Source organism: Balaenoptera ricei, chromosome 1 (genome assembly GCF_028023285.1).
Source record: "Balaenoptera ricei isolate mBalRic1 chromosome 1, mBalRic1.hap2, whole genome shotgun sequence".
Taxonomy (NCBI): Eukaryota; Metazoa; Chordata; class Mammalia; order Artiodactyla; family Balaenopteridae; genus Balaenoptera; species Balaenoptera ricei.
The window spans coordinates 88,448,502-88,466,948 of NC_082639.1; the positions used below are offsets into that span (position 1 = coordinate 88,448,502).

An 18,447-nucleotide genomic window follows, 5' to 3' on the forward strand; every position below is an offset into this window, starting at 1 on the left:
GAGCCAAAGTTGTTGGACTTTTAGGGGAACATATTACATACTTAATTCAAAGCTCTTGTTCTCCTAGTTTTCACATTTCTTAAGTGAAGGGGAAATTTTTACTGATCATGTCATTCTTCACTTAAAATTCTGTAAATGCCATCAACAGGGAATTGGTTAAATTATGGTACCTCCTCTCCTGATCTTCCCAGACAGGATCAGTAACTTCTATTAGATGCTCTCATAGCACCCTGTTTTCTCCTACTTAGGAGTTAATTATATTCTTATTTTTATGATTATTAAATATCTGTCTCCCTCCCTAGACTGTAAGCCCAGTGAAGGCAGGAACCATGAGGATGGGCATGCGTACCCACTGCTTAGCATCACACTTAGTATACAGTAGATGTTTAACATTTAGATGTGTAATAAATGCAAACAATAGAATATTATGCAGCCATTTAAAAGTATCATAATGTGGAACTGTTTATTGACTCATAATGTTAAATTTATAAAATCAAACTATAAAATAGTAGATACAGCACAATCTTATTTTCATAAAAAGAATAGCTATGTATACAGATACCTTGATCAAAATGTTAATAGTGGTTGGATTATGGTTGATTTTATTTTCTTTGCAACTTTTCATATTATCTGAATTTTAAAAATAACATTCATTAGATTCATTATTTTCTGAATTATACATCATTTCCATTTTGAAAAAAATCAAGTAGACATTAAAACAACTTCTTCTGTCACAAAACTTCACTTGAACATACAGTATTCAATTAGACAATATTAGAAACAACCTGAATTTCTGATTCAAGTGGGCCTCTAACAAAATGATCATGAGGATACCTTTATTTCTGTGCAAAATTTATTATTTTATTTTAATGTCCATAATTACCCATTAGTCTTCTCTCTCCCCTTATTCATATTCCTTCTCAGGATATGAAGAATAGAATAGACCCTAACTTCTTAATCTATCCTATTTTTTTAGCTGAAGACCAAGAAAGTAAAAAAAAAAGTTAAAAGGCAATGGACTTCTGAATGTAACACAATGTCAGTGGTTGCTACATTTAAAGTACCTTCCTTACATTGAAGCAAGGTTGCAAAGGTGAAGTTTTTCCCAATAAAACACTAAACCATTACCAAATTCTAAAAGTATATCCACTTTAAACAAATACTTTTAATGGCCTTACTGGCTATAAAACTATAATTGGGCATTTTTAAGATTAGCTTATAATTTTCCCTTTTAGAAGATATTAATTTATACAAATAAGACATTTACAGATGATAATCTCTACAGAGCAACACACACTCCAGGATATCTTAAAAGGTAAATACAATTGCACTTATTTTATACAATAATTTGCATTCTTGTGGGGAAATAGAAAATACTTTTGCATATAAATTCCTTTTCCCAACTAAGTATAATTGAAAAATTTCATTAAGAATTAGTTTAGAGACTTCACTGGTGGTCCAGTGGTAAAGAATCTGCCTTACAATGCAGGGGATGTAGGTTCAATCCCTGGTCAGGGTACTAAGATTCCACATGCCCAGGGCAACTAAGCCTGTGCGCCACAACTACTGAGCTCGCGTACCTCAGCTAGAGCCCGTGCGCCGCAAACTACAGAGCCCACACGCCCTGGGGCCCGCACGCCACAACTAGAGAGAGAAAACCCACACGCCACAACTAGAGAGAAGCCCGCACGCCACAATGAAGATCCCGTGCCGCAAGGAAAGATCCCACATGCCTCAACGAATATCCCGCGTGCCGCAATTAAGACCTGACGCAGCCAAAAATAATAAATAAAATAAATTTAAAAAAGTTTATAAAAAGAGTTAGTCTAAAATAAAAAGAAAGAAAAAAATAGGGCAAATACTGTATATGGTGGCCTGTCTTTCAGTAATATTCATTTTGTTGTCCCGGCCAGTTTCAATCCATTGACACAAAGACCTCAGCACTATATTAAGAAGTTGTACTATGACCTATAAAATGTGACAGCCCAGGAGAACTATTATACCATTATTCCTTTTCAGTAAAAACCCTAACAGAATAGTGATACATATTGTGTCTCAGAACTGTAATCATACATTACAAATCATTTACAATACAAACTGCAATGAGGAACGTGTGCTGCACAGCTGGGCTCTGCATTTTCTTTCGAAGCTCAGAAAGTTCAAGGATGTCTTATCAATCTTCATTTCAGATCTAGTAGCATAAAAGCTGGGTTTTCTAAGTAGGATTTCCACAAATTGGAGAAGCGTGACATTGTAGCACCATCAATAATTCTGTGATCAGCTGACCAGCTCACATTCATTATCTGGGCCTTATATACTTCCCCTTTCTCGTTAAATCGGGGAAGGGCCTACAAATAAGGAAAAGGACAGGGTCAGCCTTCACTTGCTCAAAGCAAGCTCTAGTAAAAACAATGGTGAAAGATTAGGCATATCTCCCTCCCTATAATAGAGAAGAAATGGGCATCCCAAATGACTTTTGATAATGCTAACTACTACTCTTCCTATCTTTGTGAGTGTGTGCTTCAAGCTTTCAGAGTTTCTCCAAGGTATTTCCTGTCGCCTGTCTAATTTCCGTATGTACAGTAAACTTCATTTCAGATTTCAATTATTTAACAGCTATTTATTGAGCATCTACCATGTACCAGGTACTCTTCTAGACTCTGGGGATAAAGCAATGAACAAAACAAATAACAATCCTTGCCCTCTTGGAGCTAACATTTTAATGGGGAGAGACAGACGATTAAGATAAATAAGTAAAAAATATATAGTGTGTTAGATAGTGAAAAGTGCAAATGAAAAACTAAAGCACTTTGGAATGGAGAGATAGAGATTATATGCAGGAGGTGGAAATAGGGGAGAGGTTGCATTTTTTTTTTTAACAGGTGGGCAGGGAAAGCCTCACCAAGAAGGTGTCCTCACTGAAGGCAGTGAGGAAGCAAGCCATATGGACACCTGGAGAAAGACGGGGGGAAGCATGGCTGGAGTGTTGGAGGACCAGCAAAGTTGGCAGGGAGGCCGCAGTGGAGGGGCCGGGGTGAGAGGTGGGAGATGAGGTCACAGAAAGAGCAGGCTGAAGGGGGGCATGTTGCTAAGACAACAGTTATGCTTCCCAGTCTGTCTCTGACTTTTCCAAAAACAGATTTAAAAAAAAGAGAATTCATTGCAGGCTATTTAAAAAAAAAAAAAATCAAAAGTGAATATATATCAGAAATATATTATCTTTTTATAATGATATAAAAAGATATACAAAATGTTAAGATCCACCTCTTATTGTTAGGTTCAGTAGACATAAAATCACTCTGTCAAAGGGCAATGAAGGTTTCTAAGCCCTACTCTCCCCTTCTGTAGTTCTCCCCTCATAGGCCGGATACAACAGTCACAGCCTGATGTGGGTCCCAGTCACACTGAGTGGCACCAGTGTAGAGCCATGGTAGGCCACTGCAGCTAGTTTGCCTTTGATTTGGAGTGAGGTGAGAAGCTATTGGAGGTTTCTGAACAGAATGGCCAGTCACTGAAAGGAGAAGACTTCAGGAGGAGCAGGTGAGAGGGTGGGGTGGTGAGGGAAGGAGCAGGAAACTGGAGATGCCTAATTAGACTTCCGAGTAGGAAATAAGAGTTTGGAGTTCAAAGGAGAGGTCTAGTCTGGTCTGGAGATATAAACTTGGGAGCTATCCACATATAAATGGTATTTAAAGCTGTGAGACTGGATCAGATAAAGAAAAGGGCCAGAACTGAGCCCTGGGGTACTCCAATGTTTAGAGGTTGGGAGACGAGGAGGTACAGGCAAAGGAGACTCAGAGGGAACAGGCGCTAGGTAGGGGGGAAGCAGACTAGCGAGGTTTTCTGCAAGTCTCAGCGAAGAAGCTTTTCCAAAGAGGCGGTATCGATCAACTCAAGCGCAGCTAATAGGTCAAGAAAGATAAGGACTGAGAATTGAGGAATGTGGAGGTTTTAGTGACTTAAGACTATTTAGTGACAGTTTAAAATTTACAGTGAAAACAAAAGATAGCAAAGGAGAGATGACCCAAAGGGAGAAAGGAATGAAATACTGTCCCTACCCAACAAAGATTAACTACATTAAGTCACTATGAAGATTTATACTTCAAGAACTATGCTTCATAACTTGAAAAAACCATGAGTAAGATGATTCTGAAAAAATGCATCTCACACAGGTAATTGCACACCAATGTTCATAGCAGCATTATTCATAATAGCCAAAAAATGGAAACAACCCAAATACTCATTAGAGATGAATAGATTAACAAAATGTGGTATATATTGTACACACAGAGTCTCAGTTTGGGATGATAAAAAAGTTCTGGAGATGGACGGTGGTGATTGTTGCAAACAGTGTGACTGTACCTACACTTTGATTAAAATGCTAAACTTTGTCATGTATAGTTTACCACAGTTACATACCTATATGTACAATTCAGAAGAAAACAAACTGCTTTCAGGAAAAGGGAAAACAAAACTTTGTTAAATAGGTATGATGGTTTGTTTGTAAGCTGCAAAAAGTCAGAATTCTTTGAGAATCAAATGCTGAATGCTTGTTGGGGGCGGATGAGTGATAGAGAAGTTAATCCCTTAGAGAAACTCCTGATTTGGACAGAACAGTGTCATGCTATGTGTTCTTATTTTTCCTCCCTGTCTCTTCTGTGTGCCAGAAGGGAAAGTAGAGCTAGAAGAGGGAGTAACTTCTAGAGTAACTGCTAGAAAGCAAATCAAAGGCTGAAGGAGAGTATCTGTGAAGATTTTGGATGCCAACATGAAAGTAATAAACTCATGAAAAGCAAGTCCCAGAGATGTTCCATGTGGAAGCATTATAAATACAGAGAAGAAGCAAGGTTCTTCTGAAAATGTGAAGATCAAAATCAAGGTTAATGTAGTGACAATGACATTTAATAATGGTGGTATTGAAATGGTATCTATGAGCTTATTCCTTTAACTCTGGTGGTTCTCAACCCTGAGTTAATAGGGATGCCCAAGCCCCAGCCCCCACAAATTCTGGTGCAGTTGGTATGGGGTGAGCTTGGGCACTTTTTTCACACTCTCCAGATGATTCTAATGTGTAGCCAGGGTTAAGAATCACTGCAACCCTTATTCTAAGTCAGTCTCCTATAACATGGACACATGGGTTCTTGTTTAATATGTAAATTTTGGAGGCTCTGTCCCCAAGGCCAAGAAATCTGCGTTTTTAACTGCACTCCCAATGATTCTTGAACAGAGCAAAGTTTAAGAAAAACGCTCTCAATGGTGTTTTCCCGTTATAAATAATAATTTGGATTGGCTTACTATTATTCTTTGGTATTCTGAAATAAAGATATTTTGATAGACTCAGATTGGCTACATTTGTGATTATTCATAAAGACTCACACCTGTGCCTGGCATAATTCACAATGGTTGATCCATACAGAAACAATTCAGATGACAAGCATTTACTCTACAGAGGCAGCCATCGGAGTTGTAGACCTAGTTCTCAGGAAGAAATAATTGGCTTACTAAACCCAATACCATACTCAAACCTACAAAGTGAGGGGAAAAACCTCAGAAGCAGTTACTCTTATTTGTTTTTCCTACCCCAATTTGCTTAAACTCTTTTTTCAACTATGTAACAAACATACCTTAATTGTTCCCACTGCCCCAATTGCCACTTCGGGTGGCAATATCACTGGTCTGGCGTAGGTACCACCAATCTAAAAAACAAACAAAATAGAGTAGAAAAACTAAGCTTCTGAGGAACAAATGGCAAATTGAAGTTTATATTTTTTAACTGAGCATATGGTCACAAATCTTAAGTTATGGTTTATGAACTTGAACATTACTATTACTCACTGATCCAATGTTGGAAAGAGTAAATGTTCCTCCTGTAAGGTCACTGGTGCTGAGCTGACCTGCAGAGCCCAATTTCTGGAGGCGGTTCAATTCAGTGGCGATCTCAAATATGGAGCGGATCTGAATATTTTTCACATTAGGTACAATCAAGCCCTGCTCTGTATCCATTGCTATCCCAATGTTATGAGAAGCCTAAAAACAAACAAACAAACAAACAATTATACAGCAGCCTTTTCATAAGCTAACAGAAAAGAAAGTCTCAACCTTCACTGCCTTATGAACTCAACTATAGAAAACTATTTTCACCATTTTGGTGATGATTTAAAAGAAATAATTTTAAAAGATTTTTTTGAAAAAGATAAATTTCTTTTGGTAAGAATATAGGGCAATAGATTATTTCCATCCATTGTTAGTGGAAGCGTAAGCTGGTATATACTTTCTGGAGAACATTTAACAGTACGTACCAACATTTACAAAAATGTGTGCTAAGGAGATAAATGCAAAAGTATGTAGAGATGAACAGAGATGTTGAGTCAGATTGTTTGTAAGATTGAGAAAGTGCAAATGATCAAAATGTTTATCAATAAGTCACTGGCTAAACAAATGATAACAAAGTTATATTTATTGACATGTAATGATGTCTAAAACATATTAAATAGAAAAGAAAATAGTTAAAAGAAAAACGTTTTAAATTTAAAAAGATATCTATTTTATATATATATATATAATATATATAATTCCATATTTTTTAACTGTGTAAAAATAAAATCCTAGACAGATGTACATCTCAGCATAAACAGTGAGTTATCTTAGGATTATGGGACTGAAGGTAAATATCACTATTTTCTTGTCTGAATTGTTTGCAACAAGTATATACTTAATGAGGAAATTGTATTAATAACATGGAAAGATTTTAGATGCAACCCCCCAGAATGTAAAGCTCACTTCCTGGTGTATATTTCCAATAAGAAATACAAGTAAGGGCCGCATCCTCAAAAGAGTTCTCAGCCTTAATGAACTTTCACTCCAAACAGAAGAGTTCACTCAACGAATTCAAACTTTCAGTACTTTGCTCATTTAAATGATTGTTTTATTTTATTTATTTTTTAAATTTTAAAAAATATTTATTTATTTATTTTTGGCTGCACCAGGCCTTAGTTGCGGCACGTGGGATCTTTCGTTGCAGCACGCAGGCGTCTCTCTAATTGTGGTGCACGGGCTCCACAGCGCTCGGGGCTTAGTTGCTCCGCGGCGTGTGGGATCTTAGTTCCCCGACCAGGGATCGAACCCGCATCCCCTGCATTGGAAGGCGGATTCTTAACCACTGGACCACCAGGGAAGTCCCTTTATTTATTGTTTTAAATGAGTATCAATACACAAGCATGTGATTTTATTTATTTATTTTTTTAAAAAAATATTTATTTATTATTTATTTGGCTGTGCCGGGTCTTAGTTGCGGCACGTGGGATTTTCGTTGCTGTGTGCGGGATCTTCTTGCAGCATGAGGGATCTAGTTCCCTGACCAGGAATCGAACCCGGGCCCCTTGCATTGGGAGCATGAAGTCTTAACCACCGGACCACCAGGGAAGTTCCTAAATTATTCTTGTTTTAAAAACTGCAGGAATTCCATTTTGAGAGAGCTCTTCTGTTTGCGGAGAGGGTATGTACGATGGGAAATGTAAACCATTGCCTCACAGCTGTATATTTCCATTATTTTAACCAGAAAACCAAAAGGCGTTAAAAATGTCAATCTGCGTATCTGAATAGTATCATTAATTTTTAGCAAGTAAAACCAACATCAATAGCAACAGATTTATCTTCAGTTTAATGTTTTACCCCATACTTTAATTTCCAGTTTGAAGAAGATCACCACTTGAGGTATAATACAAGCTTCTTTAACCTACAAGCACATTTGCACTTTTATTTATCACAGCACATAGCCAACCTTATATGTTATGTTCTGGCAGTTTTCATCCACAGAAGCATTAAGGATAGGAAACTGTAGTAATCCCAAGGAAGCAGCCTGTTTAGAGAGAAATACAACGTTAGCACTTTTAGCTTGGAAAGGATAGGGGATTTGAAGCAATAAGATGTAAAGGATGGAAGGAAAGAACTCTTACTTAAGCTGAGTTTAATTACAAGTCTACATGTACCAGGCATATTACTCCCTATGTTACCTCCCAGCAATGTGGAACTAAGTTACCCTTATCATTTAAGAATAAAAGATAAAGTAGTCAGGGAGCTTGTAAACATCAAGGAGATTTTCAAAGTAACTATGCAGACTGACCAAAGTACCAAAAAAAGGTCTAAATTCTACATGTTTTCCTCACTTACATGTAGAGTCTTAAGGTTTCCGTGAGAAGCAAACCTGTAGTTCAAAGAAACACTTTGAATTAAAACACAAAAAGGCAGTAAGCTATTTTCCTGTGTAGAAAGAACAAGTGATAAGGATTTGAGAGGCCACTGTTCCACCTGGTGTCCTTGGCCAAGCGAAGGGCAGAGCTGGTGCAAACATTTACTTTAGAGCCCGTTTCCCAGAACTGATGGCATTTGTGCCTTCTCCTGCCTTAATCTCTCCCTTTCCTTTTTCCTTTTTTCTCTTACTACCATTTCTCTTCTGTCCATGTTCAGATTTACCTGTCTCCAAAATATTCTTTATAGCTGTTTCTCTGCCCATCCAGGATCTAATCAAAGTTCACACACTGCATTTGGCTGTCATGCCTTATAGTCAGTTTAAAAAGTAGGAAAATAGGGAATTCCCTGGCAGTCCAGTGGTTAGGACTCCACGCTTTCACTGCTGTGGACCCAGGTCAATCCCTGGCTGGGGAACTAAGATCCTGTAAGCAGTGCCAAGTGGCACAGCACCCCCCCCCCAAAAAAAGGAAAATAAAAATGTTCAAAATTGTCCCTAAAAAGAATTCCCTCTCCTACTGCCTTCATCTTGTCCAATTAAGAGTTCTTTATGTGCATTGTGTTAAGTGTTATTTTTGTCTGTGGGTCAGTGGTCTTGACAGAAAAAAAGAAATCATATCCTTGAACTAGAGAGTTAAGGAAAGTTTTATTAAGCATTTGATTTGATAACTATAACTTTAATCTTCTTTATATAAAAATCCATAACTAAGGTTAAAGTGTTATACATTAAAAACAGTATTTTGAGTATAATCCAAATTTTGTAAAAGGAAAAACAAGGTGTGTGTCCACAGATAAGAGGTCATTTTTTCCCCCTGTACAATACTTTGTAGTATTTTCCAAATGTTCTAAAATTATATAGACTGGAAAAAAATATTATTTTAAAACAAAGCATATTAACTTTTATTTTCAAAATAAAGATCAGATATTTCATTCAGACTGGAACAATAAAGAAAAACAATCATGAAATCAATTTAACATATTAAAAAGCTGGACTGTCCTTGCTGCAAAACAGACTTGTCACGGGAAGCAGTAAGAGGAACCCAGTCTGAAACAAGAGGTGGCACTCTCTTCTCCTCCAGGTGAATTTCTCCACCGGGGTCTTCAACTCACACCGCCCTCATGCTCAGGCACTGTTCTAACAGTGCTTCCCATTCACGCATTTTTAACTTTCCATTTTCCAGCGCTTTCCCTCAGCCTACAGATCTGCTCAATTCTTCCTTGAGGGTGTGCAGGAGGGGAGGGAGCAGGTGGAACCTTTCTTCAATCTACTCCAACCACCATAACTGTCACCTGTACCTATGTCCTGTCTGCCTTTTTGCATATTTTTTCAGGTTTCTCCTCTTCCTCAATTTCTTTCATTCCCCAACTAACTGCAACCAAGCTTCTACCTCAACAATACTTTATTCAGTAAGTTCTAGCTGAGGCCACACATGACCTCTTCATTACCAATCCAATAGCCTGTTCCCATCCCTTATCCTATTTAACCTCTGTAATGCATATAACCATTATCTACTCTCCTCTTAAAACTTTTTTCTTGTCTCTTGGTGTGAGAGGCTGAATCAAAGGCCCCAATCTTTAATGAGCTTCTGTATCCAAGTCCCTTGGCAGTGCTCTTGCAAGCTGATTCTGAGCTTAGTCATGTGACTTGCCTTGGTCAATGAGTTAAAAACAAACTCAGTGCAGCACAGCTTGGGGAAAGTGCTAACATTCTGCTTCCTCTCTTCACCCCCGCCAGTACTGAGACCATGTGCAGGCTAGCATACTGGGCAGATAGGAGAGACATCCAGGAGAGAAATGAGTCATCCTCACTGAGGCCATCCTACACCAGCTGGCCCCTAGCCAATCTACTACCTGTCTATAGACATATAAGTGAGCTCTGCTAAGATCAGCAGACTGGTCCTGCTCACCTGTAGATTCATGAGAAATAATAAATGGTAATTGTTTCAAACCATGAAATTTGGGAGTGGTTTGTTATACAGCAATAGATACACTTGGCTATTAAGTGACTCTTTTCTGGTTCTCCTATTGTCAAACCACTGACCCCACTCACCCTCTTCCATTGCCTTTGCCAACTCAATTTCTACCTACCCCTTAAACACTGATGTAAAACCCTTAGCCTTCTTTTCTTCTCCTTCACACATAATTTGGGTGATCTCATCCACGTGTTTCAATTGCTGTGCCTCTGCAGATGACCCTCTATAGCTGTAATATAGTCCAGATCTCTCATTTACTGGCACCTACTACATCTCATGTTTATAGACCATCTCTTTCCCTGTTAGGGTAGTTGTTAAAAAGATGGACATATAGGAGAACAGTTTCTGCCTTACAAGACTCAGCATCAGTGAAGAGACGACTGAGTATAAACACTTTCAATACATTGAGATAAACTGCAATGAGAAACAAAAGGCCATTTAACTCAAACTGTGACAGCCACTGGCTTCTGTAGGAGGAACCGGCTTCTGTATTCTGTTCCATACTGGAACAAAATTTGGTGTTTAGGATGCACATGTATTTGATCAAGGGAGGAGGCGGCATTTCAGGTCAAGTTGTGTATTCCAGCAACTATGCGTAGCTTAATCTGACTATAGCGGAGAGAGTGACTGTGAGAGAGAAGACTGGAGAGGTGGGTGGCAGAGACGCATAGAAATACTTTTTTACGCCATGTTAACGCATTTAGAAACTATCCTGAAGGCAATCCTGAAGGGGAACCATTGAAAAGAACCATGGAAAGGGCTGGTAGGAAGCCACACTGGATTTAGAGACAACAGTATGCATTTTTGAGAAAAATGGACCAGAACCGAAAACTTAGCTTCTCCACTTGTTAGATATAAATTCTTGACAAGTTTCTCAACTTCTCTGAGTGCCAATTTCCTTAAATGGAAAATGGGGATAGCAGTATTTACATGTTAGCATTATTCTGATCATTAAAAGAGATCATGTATACAGCACACTTGGTACTGGGTCAGGCATATGGCGTCTGCTTTCTAAATGGTGGTTAGTGAGCTGCTCAAGGTCAGCTGATGGCCTTATTCTTTTTTATACTGGCACCAAGGCCTAGTACTAGAAATGATTCTCAGAAGCCTCAATATAAGTTTGTTGAAAAGTGAAAGATCAATACCAAGTCTCACTTTTCTTCAAATCAGGACTTTGCTGGAGTGATCCTTTCAGAATTAAAGGCTTTACCTACATGGCAGGACAATCCTCACCTAGCTCAAAGAGATAAGTAGATAAAAATCTGACACAGATATTTCAATTTTATAAACTTCCATGAAACAAAGAGAGTGTACTTGTACATTTTTCTAACTATGTGATATTGTGAGAAATATATTTTTATTCAAACCCATAGTTAACACATTGCATATTCGCAAAACAAAATTTAAATGTCTTACTCAAGCCTTGTTTGAAATGACTAAAATCTTACCTTTAAGAAGAAGGGCATAAAGGAGAGTTTAATTCCACGAGCAAAAGCAATGGGTTTTAATTCTTCTCGTAGCTTAACCAGTTCAGTAAGGTCAACCTCATCACAATACCCAAAATGAGGTATATTCAGGGCTGCAGACATGGTCTTGACCATCGCTTTGTGAAAGCCTGGAAAACATTAAATATACATATATATATGCATATATATACATATATGCATATATATACGTACTTTATAACAATTCTTAAATCCTTTAATCCCTTTAAAAACTAAAATAGAAGGTTCTCTAATGTCACTTACTCTTAATTAAACTCTTCCTCTTGGAGCTACCATCTTCATTACATAACTTGAAAGCCAGTAATTTCAATGCTGAAGCATTGACTGTAGCACAACACCCAGTGTCAATTGTAATAATATAACAGGTAACTGCTTTCAACACTGTGGTATATAAAAAATTCAAAAGGGGGCTTCCCTGGTGGCACAGTGGTTAAGAATCCGCCTGCCAATGCAAGGGACACGGGTTCGAGCTCTGGTCTGGGAAGATCCCACATGTCGCGGCGCAACTAAGCCCGTGCACCGCAACTACTGAGCCTGTGCTCTAGAGCCTGCGAGCCACAACTACTGAGCCCGTGCGCCACAGCTACTGAAGCCTGCGCACCTAGAGCCTGTGCTCCGCAACAAGAGAAGCCACTGCAATGAGAAGTGCTTGCACCGCAATGAAGAATAGCCCCTGCTCGCCGCAACTAGAGAAAGTCCTAGCACAGCAACGAAGACCCAACGCAGCCAAACAAAAAAAAATAATAATAATGCCAAAATAATAATAATAATAATAAATTCAAAAGGATGCAAGCCATGTATTTACACAATGGCTTCTTGCAAAGCCACTCTTCTGGAAGTTAATCATCCTAAGAGTTTGTAAATAACAAATCAGAAGTAGTTGTTTTGAAAGCGAACAAAAACTAATATTTAAAATATCCCGAGCAAGTCTTCAAACAGAAAAATTATCTGTACACAAATTTATACTGTAAGAAACCTGCTAACATATTACTCTTTAAAAATTATCAGGGGCTTCCCTGGTGGTGCAGTGGTTGAGAACCTGCCTGCTAATGCAGGGGACACGGGTTCGAGCCCTGGTCTGGGAAGATCCCACATGCCACGGAGCAGCTAGGCCCGTGAGCCACAACCACTGAGCCTGCGCGTCTGGAGCCTATGCTCCGCAACAAGAGAGGCCGCGATAGTGAGAGGCCCGCGCACCGCGATGAAGAGTGGCCCCCGCTTGCCGCAACTAGAGGAAGCCCTCGCACAGAAACGAAGACCCAACACAGCCAAAAATAAAAATAAAATAAGTAAATAAAAAAAAAATTATCAGTATATATTAAAGCTTTTCCTAGAAAAACTGTAATTTCATCATGTTGAAGCAGCTTCCCCCCAAATAAATTACTCTATTACCTTACATTACTATTATTATTACCTTTTATGGGTTCTGTTCTGTCTTTGCCTGTGAATACTGGAGGTTTTGATATTGGTATAGGAATAGTTCTGTCTTTTGGTTTTGGTGGTGGTGGCATAATTTCAGCTTTTGGTGAAGGAGGTAGTATAGCTCCTGTTTGCTTTTCCAGATAGCTGAGAATATCTTCTTTAAGTATTCTGCCATCTTTTCCTGAGCCAACAACTTCACTCAGCTTAATCTAAAAAATGACACATTTTAATGCTAAAAATAAAACTACCTAAAAAATAAATAAACCCATCATTGAGGTCTCTAAGTGAAATTAAATGAACTGAAGGTAAAAAAGTATCTCTGCCCAATAAATTAGAATAAGGAAATAACATTTTAATTATCTTAATAGAACACTACAAACTATAAATAACATTTTCATCTTCTCAATAGAATGTTATAAACTATAGCTACTCTTCATAAGTGATCATTTGTTACTTTTGTACTTACTGTTCATTTGCCCATGAGGTAACAATGTAATATCTACATTGTATATAGCTATTTATGAAAACATATTTTTAAACAATCAACTATTTCAAAATTTCTTGCATAATTCTTATTTGATTTTTTTCTATTCTTGGAGACTACATAAGAAGAACTGAGAGTTTAAACAAGAGTTAAACACTATAACAAATGTAGACCACTGTTTCTGACCTTGGCTACCAGTAAACACATAATGGTTAAAATAATCATCCTATAAAAGCTCTCTTGAATTAGTTTTTTTCTGATGGCTGTTTTAGAAAGATCAGTACAAAACACTGAAATTAACTTTATTGAGGCATACTTGGAATGTGAGTTCATTGGTCCAAGTTAAGGGTCAAATAGTTAAGTTTTATTATTGCTTTCCACAGAATAAACAATAGATGATATAATTCCACTTTCTACTGGGCACTCATGATACTTTTTGGAAATATTTGTGATCTGGCTTTATTTAATCACTTCCTATGCTCGGTAATAGAGATAAAATATTTCACTAAATTGAATTGTACTTAAATAAAAAGACACATTAGCTTGGATGATATCCTCACGCATAGTGTATATTAGTTAAACTCTCAAGGTTAAGTCCTATTTCATTTGTATTAATGCTTCCCTAAGAATGACCACAAAAGAGTAAAGGACTTTATCACATCAAACATTTAGTTTTTAACAAATGAACTCTAAGAATTTAAACATAATTTTTAGGTAATTACAAACAACTGTAAGTGCCACTGGTTTTTAATTTTAGACAAACTCAATTAATTAATATACAAACTGCAAAAAAAGGGGGAAAAAGGTGACTTTATAATAATAAATCTGTTATTTAATTTCTAGTACTTATACAAATGCTCTAATTATACACATCTTTAGGAAGAGGAAAGCCACATCATATATTTCTACAGGTAGTCCCTCTAGATAATTCTTTTTAAAATGGTAAAATGTTTATAGCTTTCAAAGCAATATATAAGATCATTATTTCATCTGCTGCCCTTAACAGTGTAGTGTTCCATACTACTATTTCTATTTTTCTGTTATGCTAAATCGTCTTCATGTTTGAACACATTCAATGGCTAATAAATTTTCATTAAGGGTTTATAACATAATTTTCCTAAGCATTTCCCTGATTTTGAACACATATGTGCCTTCTAATTTTTGGTTATATAAAACACTTTAATATATCCTAGATTATCTCCTTGGGATAGTTCCCCAATGGTAGGATAACTAGCTGAAGGAGAATGAACATTTTAATGACTCTTATTCCCAAAATGTAAACTTTTTCCCCCCCAACTGTAATTTAACTACTTCTCTCAAAAACAAACAAACAAAAGCCTGCATTGTGAGGCACAGGGGAAAGAACTCAGGCTTTAGAACCAGACAGATTTGTGCTCAAATCCCCAGTTCAGCTACTTACTTGATTTTAGGCAACTTAATCAACTTCTCTACCTTTTCTCATCTGCAAAAAGGGGATAATCCAAACCAGTCTGCAAGGTTACTGTGAGGATTAGCGATAATGTATGTATAGTGTCTAGCTCAGAAGTGCTCAAATAATGGAGGCATCAATTGTTGAGACACACACACACACACAAAATTGTTGAGACACTATTAATGATTAAGAGCACTGGTTTCAGAGTCGCAGAGACTCACTTCAGAATCCTGGTTCCACCACTGGGTTAGCTGTGTGACCTTGGACCAGTTATTTGACCTCTCTAAGTCTTAGAAGGGCCCTTTGTCTCAGAGTTGTGAAGATTAAATGAGATAACATGTAAATTATTAGCACAATGCCTAGGAGCCATCTCACTTTGGAGGTTAAGAAACAATGACTGTCAGGTAAGAGGGAAAACAGAAGGCCAGGCTCCTTGACTCAAGTCAGTATAGCTCTATGGTTTTCCCTACCTCCCTGGGATCAGGCAGATCCTTGGGACCACATCCTTGCCTGGCCCATTTCCCATCCCTTCCCTATACTGCTTCCTTCATTCCTAGTAAAGATGATCACTCTCTCAATCAATCAATCAATCATGTGTTCCCAAACGCCTGTCCTCAAGCTATGCTTGTAGGGTACCTGATCTAAGACACTAGTATTTACAAGTGCTCAATAAATCATAGCCCTGACTGTTATTAGGCTCTCAGGAAGAATAATAAATCCACACTTCTCAATTAACATGAATAATAAGTTCACAATTTTCTTTTCATTGCTCGTGAGGACTTTTATGCAACTATCACTTTTTAGTAACAGACATTTTCATGTTTCCTTTAATCCCAACTTGAGCCATCTCATCATGGGATAGCTGGGTAATTCTTCATAGATACACATGTATACCTTCTGTGTGATCTCACACTTAAATATTAAGAAAACTTACATTGTTTTCCATTGCAAGGCGACGAACTGCAGGAGTTGCCAGTGTTTTTTGGCCCTTTATCTCTTGGTGTGTGTGTTCATCATGGGACACAGCAGGAGTTTCAACAACATCTTCTTCTGAATCTGGTAACAAGGTAAAATTTTACTCTTTAGTAGAAAATACTGAAACAACAAAAACAACAAGCTTAGTGTCTTATAACATATAAATAAATTCAACTTAAAGTATATAGTCAAAAAGCATAATAGATGAGCTACTTCAGAATGGAAAAACACAACTGTAAAATGGAAAAACATACAAGGGTACTAGAGTGAGTGAGAGGGGTGTACGGGTACCAGGTACTGTTTAATGATTATTATTGCCTGCTGTTTACTTCATTTCTGTTAAAATTATGTAGCAGCTTCAAGTTAAAAAATCCAAGTTTCTTTCATAAATTTTAAAACACATTGTACTGTAAACATTTTCCTAATAAATTTCTCATATACATATGAAATGAGAATCAAATGTGAGGTAAATTACATGAGTCATGTAAAATCTGTGACAACCTTAAATGCTTTCCTAAGATAATATAGCATTTAAATTTTTTCTTTGCTTTGAATATGGCTTAAGGAATGCTGTGGAAGGTTTTATTTTCATGGCTAATACTAATTTGGTTGTTTTATTCTCTAACTGTAGAGTAGTGATATAAGAAAAACTATCTTGGGCTATTAGCATGTATTTTTTTTTTTTTTTAATAATTTTTTTTTTTAATTTTTATTTATTTATTTATTTATTTTTATTTATGGCTGTGTTAGGTCTTAGTTCCTGTGCGAGGGCTTTCTCCAGTTGTGGCAAGCGGGGGCCACTCTTCATCGCGGTGCACGGGCCTCTCACCATCACGGCCTCTCTTGTTGCGGAGCACAGGCTCCAGACGCGCAGGCTCAGTAATTGTGGCTCACGGGCCCAGCCGCTCCGCGGCATGTGGGATCCTCCCAGACCAGGGCTCGAACCCGCGTCCCCTGCATTGGCAGGCGGACTCTCAACCACTGCGCCACCAGGGAAGCCCCTAGCATGTATTTTTGCAACCAAAAAAAAAAAGTTTTTGAGAGCATTTAATTGTCAAGGTCGGATGCTAGGAAATCAGTGCTATAGTACAGCAGAATCTCTGTGGGAATAAGTAAACTAGAGCCAACCTCTGAAAATCAGCAGAAAACTGGTGAGCTTTGACATTCAATTCTAAGCAAATAAAAATTTTCCACTGCTGGAAAACTATGGAAAGACATTCTATTCATTCATTCCTCCTCACTAGTCTGTGAATTGGTCTGGTGGAGCTCTTAAAGTTCCCCTACGGTTAAGGAAGAGAAAAAACAAACACTTTGTATTGAACATGAAGAGTAGTAGAATATTCCACCCCAAAATGTGATTGTAGGAGTTCAGGACATGCCACCCCAAAATATGCCACTTTGGTGTACTGATTATTTTCAAGAGCTGTAGGCACTTGAAAAACAACAAATGCAGGGAGAGGCTTACTCTGAACTCTCTTCACCTAAAGACATCCAAAAGGAACTCAACTGTCAGAAACTCCCTCCTTAGGAGTTTCATCCAACCAGGGAAGATTGACTCATCACAGGAGAAAAGACTAGAAATCAGCAACACACCCATATAAACTTTTGTCACAAACTATCATACCTCCCATATATTCTTCTAAGAGCCAATTCATCCTTCCTAAAAATCATTTACTCTCCCCTAAGAGGCCTACATCCCTCCTCCCCTTTCCCTATTAAGAAGGTATTTAAACCTGAATCCTAAAGCCACCTCTTTGAGTTATTCATTTTTCCTGGGTATCTCCCAGGTATACATGAGGTCTACATGTTAATAAATTTGTTTTTCTCTTGTTCATCTGTCTTTTATTACAGGGGTCTCAGCTAAGAACTCAGAAGGTACAGGGAAAATTATTCTTCCTTCCCACAATCACCTAGTATATATCGTATACTGCACTACATATGTAATATCTTAATCTTCACTCCAGTGTGTAAGATAGGTGTTATTATCCCCATTTTACGGATTTTAAAAAATGAGACTTGAGATGAAGAGATTGGCCCAAGGTCACACACCTAATAAACTGTGAAGAGCTGGGATTCAATCCTAGGGCTGACTCAGTTTGTGCTGTTTCCTTTAGTTCATGGCCCTAGTAGATTTTCTTTCTGGTCAAATAAGCTGGAATACAACTTCTACAGCCCAAGGCATAATTTTATTGCACTTTGAGAAGCCCTGTGTATTGTCCACATCTGTTGAAGTTACTGGAGAAACTAGTAAGAAAGATTAGCATTAGGAACTAAGATCCAAAGAAAAATCAAGGGGGTTCAGTTGTAGGAATCCCAAATACTAACTTGAATAATGCATATTTGCTACAGTTTGAGAAATGCATAAATGTCCAGACATATCATACACAAGTTATTATATAACTTGTTATT

General features: G+C 37.7%; 1 protein-coding gene across 1 annotated transcript in view; it reads right to left on the minus strand.

Moving 5' to 3' along the window:
• Positions 1-436: 436 nt before the first annotated feature.
• The window catches only part of DBT (dihydrolipoamide branched chain transacylase E2), a 44,011-nt gene continuing 26,000 nt past the window's right edge, over positions 437-18,447 (minus strand). Inside the window, exons 5-11 of the mRNA XM_059927019.1 lie at positions 15,998-16,119; positions 13,140-13,356; positions 11,669-11,835; positions 7,781-7,858; positions 5,836-6,027; positions 5,625-5,696; positions 437-2,348 (exon numbers count right to left, since the gene is read on the minus strand). Coding sequence (XP_059783002.1) covers positions 2,181-2,348; positions 5,625-5,696; positions 5,836-6,027; positions 7,781-7,858; positions 11,669-11,835; positions 13,140-13,356; positions 15,998-16,119 — 1,016 coding nt within the window. The 3' untranslated portion in view covers positions 437-2,180. The remainder of the gene's footprint in view (positions 2,349-5,624; positions 5,697-5,835; positions 6,028-7,780; positions 7,859-11,668; positions 11,836-13,139; positions 13,357-15,997; positions 16,120-18,447) is intronic.